This window comes from Lissotriton vulgaris, chromosome 5 (genome assembly GCF_964263255.1).
Source record: "Lissotriton vulgaris chromosome 5, aLisVul1.2, whole genome shotgun sequence".
NCBI classification, from domain to species: Eukaryota; Metazoa; Chordata; class Amphibia; order Caudata; family Salamandridae; genus Lissotriton; species Lissotriton vulgaris.
This window is the reverse complement of record NC_141693.1, coordinates 842,580,807-842,602,908: the sequence shown is the minus strand read 5'-3', so window position 1 is coordinate 842,602,908 and position 22,102 is coordinate 842,580,807. Positions and strand designations below refer to the sequence as shown.

The window sequence follows — 22,102 nt, the reverse complement described above, 5'->3', positions numbered from 1 at the left end:
AGGCTGCGGAGAGGTCGTGGAGGATGAGGGCGACTGTGTCTCCATTGTCCAGTAGAGTTCGAATGTCGTCTGTTGCTGCGATGAGGGCGGTCTCAGTGCTGTGTTTTGCTCGGAAGCCAGATTGTGAGGAGTCGAGGGATTTGTTGGCTTCGAGGAAAGCGGCGAGCTGGTTGTTGACAGCTTTCTCGATGACTTTGGCCGGGAAAGGAAGGAGTGATATGGGGCGGTAATTTTTGAGTTCGGTGGGGTCCGCTGTGGGTTTTTTCAGAAGGGCGGTGAGTTCAGCGTGTTTCCAGCTTTCTGGGAAGGTGGCGGAGTTGAAGGAGCAGTTGATGACGTCTCGGAGGTGCGGTGCTATGACGGAGTCTGCTTTGTTGAAGATGTGGTGAGGACATGGGTCAGTGGGGGATCCTGAGTGGATGGAGTTCATCAGGCGGATGGTGTCCTCAGTGGAGATTGGGTTCCAGTTGTTAAGGGTGTTCAAGGGGGGAGAATGTTCATCATATGGTTGGGTGGGTTGGTCTCCGGGTAGGTTGTCGAAGCTGTTGTGGATGTCTGCAATTTTGTTGTGGAAGAATGAGGCTAGGGAGTCGCAGAGGGCTTGAGAGGGGGTGATGTCGTTGGAGTTGGCCGAGGGATTGGTAAATTCCTTGACGATGTTGAAAAGTTCCTTGCTGTTGTGGGCGTTGTTGTCTAGTCGATCCTTGAATGCTGTTTTCTTGGTCTTTCGGATTAGTTGGTGGTGTATGTGGGTGGCGTTTTTGAAGGCGTCCTTGGTGCTGGTGGTTGGGTCTTTTTTCCAGGCCTTTTCAAGGGAGCGGCAGATTTTCTTGGAATTCTTAAGATCATTGTTGAACCATGAGGCCTTCTTGCTGCCAGGTTTGCTTTGACGTTTTTTCAGTGGTGCTAAGGTGTCTGCGGTGTTGGATAACCATAGGGTGAAGTTGGTACTGGTACTGAATCACTCCCAAGACCAGTGTCATGACTATGAGTTGCAAGTCTCATGTATTTCCTCACCTTATAGTTGCTGGAGTTAACCCAACCGATGAGCTCGTCAACTATCTTGTCCAGGAGCTGCTTGTCCTGTTCTAGATCCGGTGAACAACGGGGATCGCACACTTACTCCAATAGCTCCGGCCCCACCTGCAAACGGCGGCCCACGTCCTTTTGCTGCACCTGCTCCTGGAAGTAATCCATGTCGGGGGACCAGCCGCAACAAATGTTAGGTGGCAGGGGAGCTGCGGGTCCTCATTCTGCTGCTGTGTTGAGGGCGGGGGCAGAGAGGCTCGGCAACGAGACTGCGCCTGAATTCGGGTCAAAAGATAGTCGCACTGCGGGAGTCAGTGCTCTCGGGTTACACGGGTCCGCCGCTAGTCCCAAGCAAACTTGTCTAGAACGCCTGAGGACTCTACCACTGCGCACCACCTATCATGCGCAAGGGATGAGCCGCGCACGCCGCTGCCATGCTAGGATCAGGTATATTTATATAAGTTACTAACCTATGGGGAGAGGCCTTTCGCAAGGAGGAGGGCACAGGGGGCGTGCATTAACACTCACAAACACTGCCAGGCACTGGACAGAGAGTGTCAGAGGCAGGGATCGGGGAGAGGAAGGACGGAGGGTCAGGGGGAGGGTCTGGGGTGGCGTGCACTCACATGCCATACCAGAAAAAGCATTTCCGTTGCTAGGACACCAAATTGCAAAATGGCTTCGGGCTCTCCACAGTCCCTACGGACTACCGACACATGCAAGCTGTCTCCTATGGACAAATGGCAAGAGCAGCCATGTTTGTCCATGCAGGCGCGTGCACGCAAGCCCTTCGCAGAATCGATTAAAAAAGGCGCTCTCAATAGCGAGCGTAGAGCATGCGCTGCTTTCGCTAGGCGAGACCTAAAAAGGCAGAGAAGGAAGGCGGAGGTTAGAGTCATTCAAATTATTGGGTCTGGGGACAGTGTGTCCTTGTCTTGGTGAGTATCTAAAAAGTGTGTGCAGAGTTTAGTGGTGGTGAACTTGCATTGAACAGTACTTCTATGTTAATTGATTTCAACAGTCTTAGTCCCATTGATGATGGCTCCTATGGGCATGTGATCAAATATATACAAATATATTTTGCTTAGTGTAGTGAGATGACCTATATTACAGTTTGCAGATGAGAAATTCCATGAATCTGTGGTAAACCCCAAATGTTTGCCTAAAATTCAGTGTGCTTCCTGGTTCTTCAGATGGTGTGAATTACCTGGTCTTTTAGGTTCTGTGATCTTTTGTAGGAAAATAACGGTTTTGATAGGGTTCATTTTTATGTGTTCAGCATGCGCTCCCACTTGTGTATCGTGCCCTAACCTCTCTCCACTGGCTACCGGTGAAGGATAGAGGGTTTTTTCCATCTCTCTGCCTAGTACATTGTAACAGGGAGGAACGATCCGTGGAGGGACAGCCTACTGCAGAAGGTTGGTGGTCCCATATGCCCCTCTCACCCAACTCTGTTTCATCTCAACAGCAGGACAATCCCTATTTGGGCATCGATTGGCAATCCGAAGCAGAGCCCCTATGGAGCCACCGGGAAGAAGGAGGACATGGCTCCTTTAATTGGGATTTCTTTACCGGCGAGACTCCGCCCCTGTCAAACGTCATCGCGCCCTGCTCATCTAAAGGGGGAGTAACCAGGAAGTCGAGGAACGGCGTTTCCCTGGAGAAGGAAGAAGACGAGTGCGAACGAAGAGGAGGAAAGAGACCTAGGTTAACGGAGGAGGAAGACGAGACGAACCAGGCTCATGACTACCGAGGCGTTACCAGTAAGCCCGGAGGCCACCGACATCACGAGCCGCCCCGCCACGCTCCCGCGGCAGGAGCGTGGCTTGAACAGGTACGGGGCAAGGTTGCGGGTTGGGTGGGACTGCGTAACCAGCCTCTGGCTTAAACTCCTCCATGTACATAGTGTACAGTCTCCTGAGAACCTTTTCCCCACCACGAGCACTTGAGCACAGTTGTGTAGTATGTGTAGAGCACCAGTGCACTTGGTTTCCCTCACTCCCGGTCCCTCGTCGTTCTTAGTCCCGGACCCCTTCCTAATTTCTGTCCATATCTCTTTTCTTTTGCTTTCCGGTGTGGACGGAGCCTCTATCCTGTAATTCCGGTTACCAGACTGGCGTCCCAGACCCATATCAAGATGGACCCAGCAGCCTTTGCCCACGAAAGAATAACAAGTCGGAGACGGAAAGCATACATAAAAATAAAACCATCTCTTAAATCACTGATTCAAGACTCTGACTCCGTTACTCCTGCTCCAGTAGCGCCTCCAACATACATGAAACACTTTTAGGTCTCGTAGAGAGACCTATTGAAGTCAAACCAGAAAGCTGAGGATTTGTAGAAGTGCTCGTGAACGCGCTTCTATCCCCCTGCCTTGCTCTTCAAAGGCTCTCCTTACCATTTGCTCCTGCCTCCCCGCCCACTGGCCTCCATTCCACAGGCTTCCCCATTGTGCGCAATGCGCGCTGGCCTCACTTCTCCTCCCCCCTAATTGCTCTCACTTTCCACCGTGAGCTACTTCAAAACGATCCACTCAGCCCCCTGCTGCACCCCATATGGTTTTGTTGAAGCACCTCGCCTCCCTCAGAGCGCACACCGCCCCTGCAGCAGTAGTCCGCCTTACTCCTTCAACACCGGCATTTCCGATAATGCTTGTTTTCTTTCCCTACATGTTTTTTAGTGGGTTCGCTAGACGATTGGTAAGGTTGAACTGCAGGTTAGGAGAAGAATGTTGGTATAGTTGTTTGTTTTGGGGGGACACATTTTTAATATTCTTTCTTTCTTTTTGTTTTCCTGTCTTTCTTATCTCATTGCAGTTTTATATAGCTCGTGCTCCACCCGAAGGAATTGGAGCGCCTCACATTAGCACCGGTTACATTACAAATGGTCGTATTCCCTTCGCGTTTCTTTATTTCGAACATGTTTTATGACTTTTGCTATGTGTTTGGACCTATCAGCAAAAAAATTGCAGCGGGCGTCGTGGACGTGGGGGAAAGGAACGAGAGGCCTTCCTGTAAAAGCTCCCTTTGAATGGGAACGCGAGACAAGTGTCGGCACTGGGCAGGGTCCCCCGTCCGATGCTAATGAAGTGCCGAGGAGCGCTTGCATCGCATCAGTATGTGCATAAAGTGCTGCCTGGGTCTGCCCTCAAATACACAAAAACAGCGCTTCAAAGGCAAGCCCTTCACGCCTCTCACAGGCCGCATCCTGAGCCCTTTATTCAGCTTTAAGAGCTTCCATGAAATGATTTCCTCTCCCACCTCAGGACTGGTTTAACAGGAAAGCCCTAAGTAAAATAGGACTTGAGACCAATGGAACAACAGCACTCTCGACTGGCTGAATTTATTGCTTGCCTTGGTCCATAACTGTGAACATATTTTCGCTTCTTTACGTTTACTCACACTGTCGCACATATAATTATATATTGTGCATTTGCAGGAGGCTTGCATCCGTTTTTCCAGGCCTCTTTGCACCGTCCGAGTTTGGCATCTTTTTTCTCCAAGGCCTTCATCTTCTAAAGTGGGCAGCCTAAAATGAAATATTGAAAGAGGGGTGGGGGAGTAGCATAATTCGGGACACGGCACTGGCAGAAGCAGCGGTGATATGCAATGGTTTCTACTTTTTGTTTGTTCAGCTGTTCCTTAACTGCAATATAATGCATATTATATATCGTGTTATATTCTGCTTTACTGTTAATCCCGAAAGTCGTTGCTCGGTCTGCCTTTTGTGGTTCGATAGAATAGTAATCTCCGGACAAAATACATTTTTCATGGGTGGTACACCTCCTGAGTGATATAATGCCTTCCTCCACCTGTCCAGACACACAGGTGCAGGGGGTCTAACGCAGTGTGCGCATGTTACTGCAGAATGATGCCAATTCAGGCCAAACCTCGGCCATCCATAGCCACTTGCTGTCCTGCACATTTGAATTCCCCACAGCTAGCCCCTCATCTTGTCTGATACCACGTGTGGTTTACACTGTACAATTGTTGCCATTACTTATTCAATAAATGATGTATGAGTAGTCGTATGTGCATGCTTTTTTTAGCCTGTCAGGATGAGGCACCCTCTGGGCTCGCATTGTGGCTCTGTGGACAATGGGTAAAGCGCTTTCACATCCCTTCACAGACCAGCATCAAAAGATTGCAAACTCAGAGTCTCGGCTGTTGCAGTCTCCAATATCCCTTCTTCCTCCTAAAAGAAAAGGTTTCCTAACTTTGTGCTAAGTCTTTCCTCTCTTTCCGGCCTGTATCCTCCTCGAGTCTCCAGGCATTGTTTGAAGTTTGGTGGAATTTGCGTTGGGTCAGGAGAAGGAAGCCAGGCTGAGCTCATTGCTTGCTCCGAGCAGGTGAGGTGGCCTCATCTCGCCAGGGGCTGTGTTTGTTGACAGCCGAGTTAGTTCTGTTCCAGGATCCAGGGTTACAGGTCAACTGCTTCTATTAGAAACCTGTAATTTGGGTGTTGAAGTAAAAAAAACTGCATTTCCTCTATTGCGTAATGGAAGGAAGGTGTCTGTCACAGAACCAGCTACATGTGCAGAAAACCTCCCGAGAGTGTGTTAAGGTGTCAGACTTTCTGTGTCCTGCTCTTGCAATGATAGAATCAGCGTTTTTTTAATTGTCACTTTCTTGATTAATTGATTAATTGCATTGGAGTGCTCACGTTTAGTGGCATCGTCAAGGGATGTTTATATTGGAGTATGCTGAGCCGAGACTCTGAATTTAGCAAAAACAAAAGCAGAAAAGACACCCATTTTCAGATCTTGATGACGCAGCTCTGCTTCAGACTGATGAAAGGGATCATGGTTTTCATGCTATGCCTTTTTCATTAATTATTTAGGGGCTTACTTGGGCTTTAATACATGGTGGATATCATGTCTCCTACATTACAAATGCCATAGGCTATAATTCGCTTGTAATACCGCGGATGAGCCGTCCGCCACGTGTGTAATGGAGTGTCCCGTCTGCCAACCTCCAAATGAGACCCTTGGTGGCTGGAAGTTGCTCCCTTCTTGATGTCATTTCTTAACCCCTCCTGGTGTACACTGTAAGAGCTGTTAACTCTGCAAACCTTTACTGCTTGCAAGATTCATTAATGCCCGGGTCTCAAGGAGCTTGGTGTGCTCTCCATTTCATAATCTTTACTCTTAGATGGATGTGTTCATTCACTTCTTGTTCAACCAACAAAATGTAGTTGAGATGCGCAGTGAAGCTTAAGGACAGTACTCTACAACTTGTTCTTGCTGGTGGCTCAACAGATTTGTGGCCTTTTCTAATCTATTGTTTGGATCTTGTCCTCATCGCAATGCAGGTAAGAGAGGCACAGCCATGACTACAGAACACCTTCGCTCCTGAACAACCAAGCAATGCCACACGTGCTCTCTTTCCAGTCTGCTTTCATCCAATCAGGTTTTGACTCAGGAAACAGTCAGAAGATGATGGGCCTTTCATAAGGGTCCATTGATGGGAGCAATACCAAAAAAAAGGCTTGTGCTTGCTGACGTTTGGGGATTCTTGTAGTTTTGTGGGGACTGTGACCTTCATATGTCATTCCTGTCTCCTTTTTAGGTCTCGCCTATTAATCCTGCAAGGGATAATAGACGAGAGTATAGTGAGCAAACCAAGGTCTTAAACCATTGTGGATTTCCTACAGTTCGTGTGGTGCACTCTTGCGGAAAGCGCGTCCACATCAAAGCCATCAGCCTCCCTCCCACAGGCATCCGAAGCTTCCCCCAGCGTGCGCTCGGCCTCAGGCATTTCTCCTCCCCCCTAATTATTCACCCCTGCTGTTGCTACCCACGGCCGTACTTTCACTTTCATGGCCGCCAGGCCGTGTCTCATTCAACATCCTCCCCCCTCCCAGTGTTAAGACTCGTTTTTGGTGCCTTTCTGCCCTCTGTTAGACTCGTTTTTGTGCCTTTCTGCCGTCTGTTAGACTCGTTTTTTTGTGCCTTTCTGCCCTCTGTTAGACTTGTTTTTCCCTTGTTATTCTGCCCTTCTGCCCTCTGTTAGACTCGTTTATTGTGCCTCTCTGCCCTCTGTTAGACTCGTTTTTCCCTTGTTTTTCTGCCCTTATGCCCTCTGTTAGACTCATTTTTTGTGCCTTTGTGCCCTCTGTTAGACTCGGTTTTTGTGCCTTTCTGCCCTCTGTTAGACTCGCTTTTTGTGCTCTTCTGCCCTCTGTTAGACTCGTTTTTCCCTTGTTTTTCTGACCTTCTGCCCTCTGTTAGACTCGTGTTTGTGCCTTTCTGCCCTCTGCATCACCACATCATCACTCAGCGCTACCCCAGCATCACTCAGCATCACTCAGCATCACTCAGCACCACCACAGCACCACCCAGCACCACCACAGCACCACTCAGCACCACCAAAACATCACTCAGCACCACCACAGCACCACTCAGCACCACCACATTATCACTCAACACCACCACATTATCACTCAACACCACCACATTATCACTCAGCACCACCACATTATCACTCAGCACAGCACCACCACAACATCACTCAGCAGCACCACTCAGCACCACCACAGCACCACTCAGCACCACCACATTATCACTCGGCACCACCACATTATCACTCAGCACCACCACATTATCACTCTGCACCACCACATTATCACTCTGCACCACCACATTATCACTCAGCACCACCACAGCACCACTCCGCACCACTCAGCACCACCATAGCATCACTCAGCACCACCACAGCACCACCACATTATCACTCAGCACCACCACATTATCACTCAGCACCACCACAGCACCACTCCGCACCACTCAGCACCACCATAGCATCACTCAGCACCACCACAGCACTACTCAGCACCACCACAGCACCCCCAGCGCAACCACAGCATCACTCAGCACAACCACAGCATCACTCAGCGCAACAACAGCATCCCTCAGCGCAACCACAGTATCACTCAGTGCAACCACAGCATCACTCAGTGTAACCACAGCATCACTTAGCACAACCACAGCATCACTCAGCACCACCACAGCATCACTGGTTCAAATATGTTCTCTCAAAGTTTCAAGCTATATTACAAATGTCACAAAAAGATGTTAATATTTCACTTCTGTTCTTGGATTTACGTCACAATAAAATACACTGATTATAATCTTCACAAAAGTTATTTACAAAAGTTTAAGCTATTGCCATTATAAATTACAATAACTTTTATTTGAATATTAATTATTTAAAAAAATTAAAAGCCATTGTTATTTGTAATAGCAATACATGTAAGTCACGTAAATACAACACATATTGCATTACAAATGCGATAGGTGTCACATTTACGAAAGTTATAACTAATGGCATTGTAAATGACAAAGCTATTAATTTCGCAATTTTCAAAACCAACACATAAATAAAAAAATTGTCATTTACAATACCAATAGCTCAAACGTTCCTAATGCGAGACCGATTGCATTGCAAATGCTTGTTACACACCTTTGTCAGTTTGCTGTCTTGCTATAAACCCAGCAGTTGCTTGTGGTCTATAGATATTTTACTTCTGTCAGTACATCTATTTCTCCATTCCGCAATTAGTGATAAAGCGTTTTCGGCAGCAACTGCCTCAGTTTTGACCTTGCTTACTCTATCTTTGCAGTTACAATTATTTCTTCTAAACCTCAGGGAAGCTCTGAAGACCTAGCTTTTTCTCTCTCTGTTAAATAAGTGTCATTTAGGCACAATACTCTTGCACCCTTTCTACTGTGAACCCCTCTAGTGAACAGTTACCTGCAACAATCGTAAACTGTGCAATGTGCACCCCGCATGTTTCTTGATGTTGGCCCTTATGCATTTTAATGAATTGTGATCCTCTCAATATCGGTACTGCTCCCTCACACCCTTCTGTCTGGGGAACTCGCGAGTGCCAGTAAATGGTGCCCTAAGCTCTTACAATGCAAACAAGCATTGGCATAGCCAATAGGTCTCGCCTTTCAGACCTTATAAGTGTTTAGCAATGCAACAGTTAATGTTGTTGCACCAAGGATATTGTGCTGCATAAATAGATACTTATAAGGTACCAAACGCGAGACCTATTGACTATGCCAATGCTTATTTCAATATATTGAATCCACTGCATTTTACCTGCAAACTGTCCTCAACATGCAGAGATGGAAAGAGTGAGGGCGACAAAAGTTTACAGAAAATTGCTTGTCCTAAATGTTCTAATCTAACAGTCGATTTTAGTCTATTTCTACTGTAGTTCATAAATAAATAAAAAAATTCAAACACATTTTAAGATGTCTGATGCAAATGCAGATGAACAAGCTAAATGTGGGCCGGTTCCTGTCCCTAATTAGAATGCAAACAGTGTCTCTTGAATGTTTAAAAACCTTCTCTTTTGAATAGAGACCTCTAGTTTCTGTTTTTGACTATAGAAAATTTTACCCTCGCGCCTTGATCCGGTTTTCTTCATATAGACCTGCTAAATAAACCCATCTACTTGTATGTTCCCAAAACTATATTTAGGGTTCATGAAGTCTTCATTTATTTATTTATTTATTTATAAAGCGCTGCACTCATATCAAGGCGCTGGTAGCGGCTGTCGTGGTAAGGTGGCGGGTTTAGGAATTAGTGCTTGGGAAACATGTAAGTTTTTTGTTTTTTCCGAAACAATAAGTAGTTGGAGGTGAGCCATAGATCAAGAGGTAGATCGTTCCATTTCTTAGCTGCCAGATAGGAGAATGATCGCCCGCTGGTTCTCACTTTCCTGATGCGCTTAGTTCTGGCCAGAGCTAAATGGAGTGAGTGAAGGCTCCTAGTGGGGACATAAAACTCGATTTTCTCCTGGAGTATTAAAGGGCCGGTTCGGTACAGAGCCTTGTGTGCATGCCTCAGTAGCTTGAAAGCTGCTCCTTGTCTCATGAGTTGCCAGTGCCAGGCCTTCAAGTACGTGGTAGTCGAGCTTAGCCTGCCTTTGTTGCAGACAGGTTTGGTGGCAGCGTTCTGAAGTACTTGGAGTCGCGTGAACAGGAGCTCGTTCATGCCCACAAATAGTGCGTTCCCATAGTCCATTTGACTCACCAGCAAAGCTTGTGTGACAGACGGGAAACATCCTAAACAACGAAGTTTGAACAACGAATTTCCTGAATCACGATTCCCGAACAACGACCATTCAGTTAACTACGACATCCTTTGCAACAACATCTTAAACAACGACTTACATAAACCACGAAAACTGATGTCATACTTTCAGCTTAGCACGTTGTGAAACCATGCGCGTTATGACTATTGAGGGGCTGCAGCCTGCCTTCATTCTTCCAGCATAGCGTCGCAGGGAATACTTTTGCTTTCATGCTGATGGTTTGGTTACTGGGTAGAGGGCGCCCGCGTGTCATTCATATAGCTTGGCAGCATGTCGAAAACCATGCGTGCTATGTATTGCGGGGCTGCAGCCTGGTTTCATCCTTCAGTGAATGCTTTGGTGCTTGTGGTTTGGTGACTGGTGTGGTTTGGTGACTGGGTACAGAGCGCCCGAGTGTCTCTCGACTCCCTGACCTGACCTGACATGCTTCTCGCCCCCTTCCATGGAAATGCAGCCACAAGGTTGGCAGGCTTTGACGAGCTCGGGGCTGCAGCCTGGCTTCATCCTCCAGCTTGGAAGTACGTCGGGGGCATAGTGTGGCAGGGAATGCACAGCCAGGTTTTATCTAATGTGTCCTGGTTGTTTATGTGATGGACAGATGAGGCTCCTGAAGGTGGACAGGTAGGCCTTTTAAAATTATTAATGAATTTGTAACCATACATTTTACTTTTAGGTTTTTGATTGTGGAAATAGGTTGTAATGTATTGTTTTTTTAATTTATATAAATATATACATTACTTACCCCTAGGCACTTGTGAGAACTTGTGTTTTTTACATAGATTTTAAATGTACATTTCTTCCTTATTTGTGTTCGTTATGTCGACATTTTAGTGAGCTGTGAAGTCAGTAATGTAAACATAGATGATAGACTTTTTTTCAGTGTTTCCAAGGGTTTACTGACTTTATGTAGTTCGTCCGGTTTTCAAAAATATGACTGTATAATAAAATATATTTTGATTTAAGGATCTTCAAATGACAACTGATTATTATTAAAATCCTCTATTATATTTATTTTATTTAAAATGACAAAAACGTGGATTAAAAAGAACATAGTGGTGAAAATGAGTATTGGACAATTTAAATCTTTTTCGTGGTTTAGGAGCTCGTGGTTAAAAATGTAGTTGTTTCATATTGCTCATTGTTTAGCCTTCGTGGTTAAGGAATTCGTGGTTTAGGCCGTAGTTGTTCAATCATACATCCGTGACAGACCTTCTGCAGTCCATCGGTATCCAGGGGAAGAGTCTGCCCAGGAGTTTCAGGGTTGCAAAGCCTTTGCCGCAAACTTCCCGTACATGGTCCTTCATGGACAGGGTGTCATCAATGGTGATGCCCACATTTTTGGCGAGGTGTTTTGGAGTTGGAGCCATGCCAAGTGTGAGTGCCCACCATGTAGGATCCAACACTGATTTGGTGCCTCCAAAAAGTAGGATCTCGGATTTCCCTGCGTTCAGCTTTAAATAGTGCTCATGCATCCATTGAGCTATTTCCGTGAGGCAATTGTGTAACTTTGATTTAGTGACCTCAGGCTTTTCATCCAGGGTCACCATCAGCTGTGTGTCATCAGCATAGGAGCAAATGCCAATGCCCCACTTCCTGCTGATATTGGCCAGTGATGAGACATAGGCATTAAATAAGGTGGGACTTAGAGATGCTCCCTGCGGGACGCCACAGCTGATGAGGTTCGATTTGGATTGATATTGGCCGAGGTGAACTGATTGTGTTCGATTGCTTAGGAAGGAGCTGATCCAGCTCAGTGCTTTTGAGTGAATTCCTTTTTCATAAAGGGGTTCTAACAAACTCTTGTGCGAGACCGTGTCGAACGCTGCCGACAAGTCCAACAGTATCAGCGCGACTGCCTCTCCTTGGTTAGTACAGGATCTGATATTGTCTGACACAGCCAGCAGTGTTGCTTCAGTGCTATTTTTTGTCCTAAATCCCATCTGTGATGGGTCTAGCAGGCTATTTGTTTCTAGGTAGTCGGATAGTTGTTTGTTCACCAGTTTTTCTAGGACTTTGGAAAGATAGGGGAGTTGGGATATAGGGCGGTAGTTTTCGGGATTGAGGACACCGGATCCAGCTTTTTTTAACAGGGGGATTACTGAAGCATGTTTCCATTTATCGGGAAAGATGGCAGTTTTGAGGGAGTTATTAAAGAGTTGGGTGATGTATGGGCATAGAACAGAGGCAATCTGACCAAAAATAAAATGAGGGCATGGGTCAAGCGGGGATCCCAATGTTATTCCACTCATGGCCTCGAGGACCTCTTTTTCTTGAAGAGGGGTGGAATTGCACATATTTGATGTGGCATCAGGATGGGTAATCAAGGGGGCGCTGATCCTTATGCCAGTATTGGTGGGAATATTAAAAGTAGAGTAAATTTTCTTTATTTTATCTGAGTCGCTTATTCTTTCGCATGCGTCAACTGAGGGAGGTAGAGTTTGAGACATGCTAGCTGGTTTGCTAAGTTTTCTGACTATTTTGTACAATTCTTTGGCAGAGTTACAGGTCTCGTTGATTCGGTAGGCATCACTTTAACTCTCCTGTGCTTTGTGCATTAAATACAGAAAAAGATAACGTGCGATGACGAAGAAATAAAGCGGTATCTCTTTAGGGTAGAAAGATTTGAATATATATTTCTAGTGCCTGTATCTTATGAGGCATTCATGCTTTGGAGAATACAAGGCAAGCAATGGTGTTCATCCATTAACTGCTGGGATACCAGTCCTTGCCATCAGTAAGGTGTAGCATCTCATGGCAGCACCTGTTGGAAAGGCTCTCCAATACAAGCCCAGCCACATCATGACAAGGCCACAAAACTAGCTTTTCATTATTCTTTAACATAATCATTTAATTTGATTTTGTTTAGCTATTTAGATATCAATTACATAACAAGTAAAAACGAACTTAAAATTCAACCTAAGCTAAAATAGAATGCTTCCTCAGGATTGTCCTATCAAAAAATACATTTTCTTATTATTTTGTCTCACTAATAAAAACGTCTATTTTATCAAATGCAGAGAACAAGATCATTATCATAACGAAATCACAAAAATAGACTGGTTTTGAAACACCTAATTAATATCCAACAAGGATAAAAGTTCCAATTTTAATAAATCCCGTCGAACTGGTCTTTAAAAGTTATTTAACAGGTGGCATTCAGGGCTGTGCATCCTACTAAAATAGCATTTTTTTTTTTTGGATAATCAATTTTATTGAGTTTCCAATGAAACCAAACAAACAGCACCATTCAGGATTACATCGCATGGGAATAGTCCAGGGTAAGCACAACTCACATTGACATAAAAGGTGGCATACATGCAAATCAAAGGCCCAAATCCCTAGAAGCGTTCCGTGGATCCAGCCGACCCACCTTAAAACTCTATCACCCCCACCCAGTTCCCCCACATTCGGAGAAATTTCCCGGGGCATCCCCCGGCCACATAAAGGGGTGGTTCCTGGGCGGCACACCAGTCCACCCCCCTGCAGTAACACACCAATGTTGGTGCTGTAGCCGTCAGCCAATGGGCAGCGATATCACTCTTTGCTACCACCAAGGCTGTATTAAGAAAAAGCTTTTCGGCTCTGCTACCGCCCAGACCATCAGTTATGCACCGATAGAATACGTTTAGGAGCCAAAGAGACCTCCCAGGCCAAGACCTCTGTCAATTCTCCTGTTAAGGACTCCCAGTACCTCTGTATCGCGGGACAAAGCCACACGATGTGATAGAAGTCTGCGCTGGGATGGGAGCTGCGGGGGCAAAGGGCATCCGACCAGAGCCCTGTGCTGTGAAGGCGCAGCGGTGTACGATAGGCAGCATGTAGGAAGTGAATTTGGACCAACCGAAGCCGCGCCAAGACCGTGATTGCTTTGGGGCCCATCAAGGCTTCCCTCCTGTCGGCATCCTCTAGAGCCCCAAGCCAGCCCTCCAACTTATCACGGAGGTGAGAGAGGGAGTTGGGGGTATTATTAATGAGTGACCTGTATATTCTGGAAATCCCCCCTTTCCCCAAATCACCAGTCATAATCTGCGCCTCCGGCGGACTGTACTCCGGCAATGAAGTACATTTGGGATGTATGAGCGAAGGGCATGGCGCAGCTGCAGGTAGCGGAAAAGTTGGGAGGGTGGAGAGAATACCTGGCCTGCAGGTCTTGAAAGAAGCGCAAGTGGGTACCACTCCAGACATCGCCCAGCAGGGATATCCCAAAGAGGTTCCACTCCCGGAACCCTGCCAGGGACGCCACCTCCCCGAGAAGGGTACAGCACCACAGGGGGGTATATTGCGTCAGCCTGCCCGACAAGCGGGTATGGTGCAATGAGGCCCGCCAAGCCAGGAACACTCCACGAGTAACCTCAGGGAGAGCCCGAGGGACAGCCGCACCATAGAGCATCCCCTGGAAGGAGGCGAAGCCCCGAGTGTGCAGTTCCAGGGGATACGCCGGATCGGACCATCCGCCGTTAAACCAGTCGTGAAGCGTGAGTAGTCATGTCGCTAAATAATGCATATAAAGGCTGTCAGACCAAGACCTCTGTCAAAAGGTGGAATGCGGTAAAGGGCCAGGGCCAGCCTGGGCCACTCCCCCCCCCCATCCCCCCCCCCCCCCCCATAGAAACTTCGCAATCAGACCATCCATCACCAGGAACCAAGACCTGGCGAACGAGAGGTGTGTGTTTTGAAGCATGTAGAGAAAACGGGGTAAACTCATCATTTTGAAAAGGGCTATCATTCCCAAAGGGTTAAGGGGTAGAGTACACCGTTTCGAGTGATCCGCACGGACCCCCTTGACCAGTGGGGTGACATTGAGCAACCATGCAAGTTCGGGGAGAAGGGCCACCCAGATTCCCAAGTACTGCAGTCTAATGGGGATCGTCGACTGCCAATCAAAGCACTCCCGCGATACGTGCAGGGGGGCCAAAACGGACTTAGCCGGGTTGAGCCGTAGGCCAGAGGTACATTTGAAGAGGCCAAGTGCCCGGAGGCATCGGGGTCCCGACTGGGCTGGGTCAGCCAAAAACAGCAGGATGTCATCCGCATAAATTGCGATTTTCTTCTTCTTAAAGCCGGGCCACAGCCAGCCCACGAGGGAGTGGTCCCCACGAATAAGGCACGAATAGCCAGAATGAGGAGGATTGGAGAGAGGGGGCATCCCTGTCGCTTACCACTGCAAATGGGGAAAGGGAGAGATAAAGCTCCGTTGACTAGGACCTGCGCCCGGGGCCACTGGTACAGCGTCTTCACCAGCTTGCGGAATGGAGCACGAAAGCCCATCTGCTCCAAGACATCCTCCAGGTAACCCCAATCGACCGAATCAAAAGCCTTCTCAAAGTCAACCAGCAGGAGAGATAAATATGGGGACAGCAAGTGCCGATTTGCAAGAGCAAGATGAAGGCGTCTGAAACAATGTCTGGTGCCTCAGAGAGGCATAAATCCACACTGGTCCGGATGAACCAGTGTGGCTAGATGGGGTCGTAGGCGGTTGGCCAGGATGGAGGCGAAGATTTTAAGTGCAGTGTTGATGAGTGAGATAGGAAGATAATCCAAACAACAACTCGAGGGGGGTTGAAACTTTGGGATCACTATAATGGTCGCCAGGTCCGTCTCCGGGTGAAAGGAGCCACACTCCACCGCTTCATTATACATCTCAATGAGAGGCAGGACCAAAGTATCTCGGTAGGACAAGTAATTCTTGGGGGAGCCCGTCTGGGCCCGGCGTCTTTCCAGCTGCCATGCGGGAAATGGCGTCCATCACCTTTTCAGGGGTAAGCGGAACATTCAGGTCTGCCGTCGCCAAATCACTAAGATGCCGAAAAGGGAAACGCTCTCGCTGGAGGAGCTCGTGGAGGGAAAGACCAGGCACCCGCTCCGAATATTGGGTAGTATAGTAGGTAGCGAAGCACTGAGCTACCGCCAACTGAGCCCGTTGCATCCCACCACTCGCATCGACCACTTCCGGTATTATACAATTTGCCAATGGGTAGGTGGCTAGGCGATGAAGGAGTTTCCCATTTTTATCCCCCCAGTCGTACACTCGGGCCACCAAAGAGCGCCAAAGGAGTTTGACAGCTTCCATGGAGGTCTGTCTGATCTTGTCCGTCAGGAATGTAAGCTTCCTATCTTGGGCGTCATCCCTGTCCTCGGGCTGGAGTGTCTCAAGCTGGGCAGCCTGGGCTTCAAGAAGCGTGACCTGGGATTCCCGGGCTGCATGGGTGAGCTTAAGCTGGCCCTTCGCAAATCCTTGGATGGTGGCCTTGCCAGCCTCCCAGAGGGTGCGAGAGGAGGACACTGAGCACTGGTTTGTAGTGAAATAGAGTTGGAGCTCGGCACCAACGCTGTCTCTAAACTCACCGTCCTGGAGGAACCAGGCGTTGAGCTGCCATAATGGGCGGGAGGATGGGGGGAGGGCCCCCGAACGGAGGGACACCGGAGAATGATCTGAAAGGCCCCTGGGAAGGATAGAGACCGTTCGAGTCACCCGACATTTGCCATATTTAGAAAGAGTGCGCGCTGCTGGCTGATAATGATGAAGCCCTATGTCTCCATTACATATAATACACTTTACAAGCTCTGGATTTTTACCCAGCCACAACATGCGTATTTGAATTTGATTGTCAAAAGTTAATAATGGCAAACTAGTCCATCCAGTGATTTTATCTAATAAATTAGCAATAGATCAGTGTCATGAGTAACATGGCACCATCTTACTTCTGGGTCCCTTTATTCCACTGTGTCTTAGAGGGAGTCAGAACTAATTCAGAGACTCTGATATGGAATCTGTTTTCCTAAAGTCGATTATACCTAGAGCCTGATTCTGATGCGGTTAGGAAGGCCTCCTAACAGCATTGGCTCCATCCAAATCGGATCGGGAACGTGTCTTTCCAACCGACTCGGAAAGGTTTCCGACCCACCGACTATTATGCGAGTAAGGCGTTAGGAATATCCCAACCCGAACCAGACGGCATTTGTAATGACTGAGCTGTACGGAGCAGAATCGTAAGTCTCTACGAGCGGCACTTCAAAAACACTGAGTACTATGCTGGATTTGGACAGCCTTTCCGAATCGTGTCGCCTGACTCAAATCGGCAGTCGGAATCAAACTTTTGGGGCCTGTAGTGGGCCCCCTGCACCTGGAGCCTTCCCAATTGGGCCCGTGGGGGTACCGATGGGTCTCCCTTACCAGCCACACGCAGTGTGGCAGGCACCAGGGGGTGCCCACCATAGGGTGTTCGATTTTCCCCAGCCACCCATTTCTTCAATGGGAGCCTATGCATTTGGGCGGAACAAATGCTCCCATTGAAGTTAATGAGAGTCCAACCAAATCATATCTGGAAGCATCCGGATGCATCGTACTGGGTCCGTTGGACTCTTCCGATCTAATCGGAAACAATTCCCAAACCCATTTGGCTAGGAAGCTTTCCAAACCGCATCAGAATCGTGCCTCTAGTGTATTAATCTTGTCCTGGTTTAGATTTCATCAACCACATTCATTGAAAACATTAGGACAAGTAAGACAAACAGTTTGTACTACTTTTCGTAATGTTTTCATTAAATGTGGTTGATGAAATTCAAACAAGGAAAATATTGAAACACTAGGTATAATTGACTGATAGGTATCTATGAATGAATCCTATGGACAAATGTCGGAAGTCAAGACTATATGCCTCTTGTAATTCTTCTGTCGAATCACTTGCATAGTAATCCGCACAGGCAATGCAGCACATCTTTTTCAAAGCTTTCCTGGAGACCCCAATGTCTACTGAGCCAAGTGAGACTTGCCTGAAACACAACAAAAGTATTGAAATATTTCATTAGTGACCCATCACAGCCTCCTAGATACATCGCCAATTCATGCAAAAAGTGTGTTCTAAAATATACTGTTCAGCAATGGGTTTTTTCAAATTTTTCCCAGGGAAGTACTCCCTCGGACCTTCTTAAAGGAGATCGGGCTCACTGAAGTTCCAACAAGGGATATAAGCCCGCCATTTTCAAAATTAATTAACTGCCACTGGAAGACAGACTGCAGACAAAGTGAACTGACGGTGGTAAGAATGCATTTAAAAAGTGAATGTTGTGCAACACAAAAACATGCCGCATAATTCTTATTTGTTGACAATTTCATCCCATTAGCGTCTTTGTGACTCTCAGTCTTTTTTCACTCATTCACCTCCACAAAACACACTTAAGTGCTAAAATTATAAGCATGCTACCTGGGTGATGCTTTACTAATGTTTCCATCAATGCGTCCTGAGTAACAACAATATGATCAGCATTCATGTCCGATATAGTGCAGCAAATTACTTCTGTCAAGGGAATGAACTGAGACTGAGGAACTGGACTCATATTAACTGGAGACACATCACCTAAAATAAAAACAAAAATACAATTAACACATTTTAGAACCCTTAAAAAACGTAAGTATCTTAAAAGAATTCAGTGCTCTTTAAATTCACTTAGATTTTTATAATAAACAAGCATTGGCAAAATCAACAGTTCTCACCTTTGGGATGTATTTGCTTTGCCAATGTTTTTAGTGATGCTGTACACTAACGTTTCTCAAACTGTGGGTTGCGAAAGTACTGGTCTATATGTAAGCAATATTTAAAATGATTAGCCCATTTCGAGCAATGTACCAAAGTCTAGTTTTGAAACAAACCCTTGCAAGTTTTCCTAAGCATGACTCCGGGTGGACCTTCCAGTATTTGTTTCTACTGATTTTTTTACTTCACAAAGCTATTGAACTCATTCTAGGTCATCATACACAGCCATACCACATATACTGGAGGCTGTTTAGCTAATTTGATGGAATAGGCCCACAAAGAGACAAAGAGAAAGCTGCGCACCACTCTCGCTCATGAAGCAAGTCGATGAACTGCCACGTACTTGAATATATACATATATATACATATATATATATATATATATATACACACACACACACACAAACTTGTGTTAAGACGAGGTCTGGTGGTATTTTGAAATATATATATATATATATATATATATATATAGTGCATACTACAAGAAATTATAAGAACTAAAATCAATTGAATGTCCTATTAGAGAATATTTGATGGAAAAACTGTTACTCCTGGGTCTCCTCTACACCTTTTTGTAATAGACAATTTAAAGAATGCTTACCATATTTTGTACATAGCTCTGTGGAGCACAAGTGAAACCTATCCCACTGTATCATATCATATTTGTACCCCTAAAATCTTACAGTATCACTGAACGCAATATAGAGTAACTGCAAACAACGTTTCTAGTTGTTTCAGTCCATTAATAAAGAACACCACAGACGTCTCTCACTGTATTACAGCGCGGAAACAAGAACACTCCTAGCATTTCTACAGAATACAAATCATCCCCAGGCATGCCTATCACACAGCATCACTGCGAGAAAAGAAGAGAATCCCCAGGCATATCTGTCACTCCATCACTGCAATGAATAGGGAGCACTCCAGTTCATATCTATCACACTGCCACGCTTTTAGCATTCTCGGAGTTTGTTGAAAGCATGTGCTTTGCATCTCGTAGTTTGCGAATGGTTGATCAAGCTCTTAGTGTGAAGCCTTCACCTCTACATTTTCATTTTGTTAAATCTCATCTAAACTATGCACCTTGTTACATTTCTTCTGAACTCAAGAAGAACAAGTGCGTTCACCTCTCCAGGCAGAGGAAGGGGATGTTAAATGTAAATTGATACTTCTATAGCGCACTACTCACCCGCAAGGGTCTCAAGGCGCTTGTACGAATACCGCTGTGGAACCTATCCTGGCTTTCCCTGTGAGGCGTCCACTCCTGGGCACCCCCAAGGTGGAGGCCAGGCATCCTTAGCCTTGTGGGGGCCAATGTGGAGATTAAGCAAGCTATTGCCCAGAGTTGTACAGTGGGACTCCATGATTGGAATAGGCACCAAGGCGAGAATTATCAGGTCCGTGGAATTTTGAGCCCAAGACCCGCCGAGACGGGGAATTGAACCCTGGTCCCGGGCCAGACCTCTGCATCAAGGTCTGCCGCTCTAATCATTGAGCCACACTTCTCCACTCTGCCGCTCTAATCATTGAGCCACACTTCTCCACTTGTTTTGCACGTGGACTGCAGGTAGATATATATGGTAAGTATGAGGGGGAAGGGGAAGACTGCAGTTTATATTGTTAAGGTGGGGAAGCTTCTAGACAGGACCTTTCCTTTTGTGTGTCTGATTACTGCTACAGGAAGGCTGAATGACCTACTGATGCAAGATCTCAACTTCATTGTGCCTGTGTTGTGGGTGCTTCAGACTGGAGCACCCCACTGCTAACTGCCCAGTGAAGCATTACTTTACACAATTTCACTAAACAGACCCAGTTATCCTTACTCCAACCCTGATCCCCAGAAGGAAACAGGAAGAGCAACTCAAGCACAAACAGATAATGTACAACATTCCTGTTTTGAGTTTTCATCTGATTTATGAGAAAATTAAACAAAATGTATTTTAAATCTATTTACTCACAGGTGATGGTAGAGTTCTCACAGTCTATAATGATACTGCAATACATGCAAATAATGTTGTTTCTTTCTACAGTTTAGCAGGCAATCCCAAGAAGTCTCTACAATATTCCTAAAAACCTTGCGTAACGACTTCCATTGCCAACTCTCCTTTGTAAAGTCTCTCCTTCCGTTCCATCCTCTGCATGCCGCCGCTCTCCAAGTATAGCCTACTTCAAGTCACATGCATGTTTGCCTTTATTCCTATTCTTGTATCTCTACAACAACTCAATACCTCACTTCAAGGATTACAACCTCTCCTTTTGGAGCAATAACCCAGTAAACTAACAATACCTAATCTCCTGTAGCTCATCTTTCAAAACCGCTAACCACAGCATGAATTCTCGCATCTCCCTCTTCCATTAAAGATCACACCTACCTCCTATTAATTTAATCTACTACATATAAACAAACTGGAGTGAATGAACAGCACAGTTTTCTTAAGAGTGGAAGACCAATCACTATAACCATTATTAGAACATTGAAATGTTGGGAGCTCAATTGAAAACAATGGAGTGCTCCGGGCTTATAATGGCTGGTATAAGCCTGGAGCTCCAACATTCCAATGTTTCTTTGTTCATAGCTCTGACTGTGAAAAAAGGCTTCTGGGAGCCTGAGGGGATTCCAATCCCCTAACGCTCCCATAAGGCTTTGTTTTTTTTTGTTAGAACATTTTCCCTCTAGTGGCAGAATGTTCTAATAGCCCTTCGTAGCTGGGCTATACCGGCTATTAAAGTCTCTCTCCCATGTTAAAGGCCCGAGCGCTGGAGAGGGCCTTTAATAGCCGGTATAGCCCTCTACGGCGGGCTATAAGGCTATAATAAGCCACAAAACTAAATCCTATTAACCTTGGGTTCCAGAGCAGCCTGCTGCCCGGCGTAAAGTGCTGCAATACTTCTTCAGGGGTACTAAGTAGTATATAAATGCAATTACAATACAAAACAATATATATCCCACACTAATGCCATAACACTGTTGGGCAGTCGATTGTAGTTCATACAGTCTGCATAATACTGCCTGTAATGCCTGACACTCTTGCATAAGACAAAACTGTACAAGTCAAGCCCATCACCCAATATTGTACAGTCCACAGCAACAAACCATCCATGACAATTTGAACAAGCATGGTATAACTGAAAAGATATGCCACATGCTGCATGACTTTAATTTAGTCCACCACTGCGGGTCCCAACTAGGTAAATACTATGACCACCTTCTGACATCTCACAATAGTAATCAGATAGGGAATGATAGTAACAAAGGCCATCCCAGCAGATCTCTGATCCATTTATTCCTCCAACCTTTGTCTGCTCAGATTGCTAAACTTTAAACAAAATATCACAGAAAGGACAACCCTGTGCAGTAACCAGATAAGTGGACTATGAAAATGAGAAATGCCATAAAAGGGACCTGCAGAGATGTTCAAACCTGCCAGCAAACT

At 46.1% G+C, this 22,102-nt stretch overlaps 1 protein-coding gene across 1 annotated transcript in view; it reads right to left on the bottom strand.

Annotated features, from left to right (window-relative positions):
* The window catches only part of STOX1 (storkhead box 1), a 191,395-nt gene that overhangs the window by 105,410 nt on the left and 63,883 nt on the right, over positions 1 to 22,102 (bottom strand). Inside the window, exon 2 of the mRNA XM_086922389.1 lies at positions 18,339 to 18,491. Coding sequence (XP_086778515.1) covers positions 18,339 to 18,491 — 153 coding nt within the window. The remainder of the gene's footprint in view (positions 1 to 18,338; positions 18,492 to 22,102) is intronic.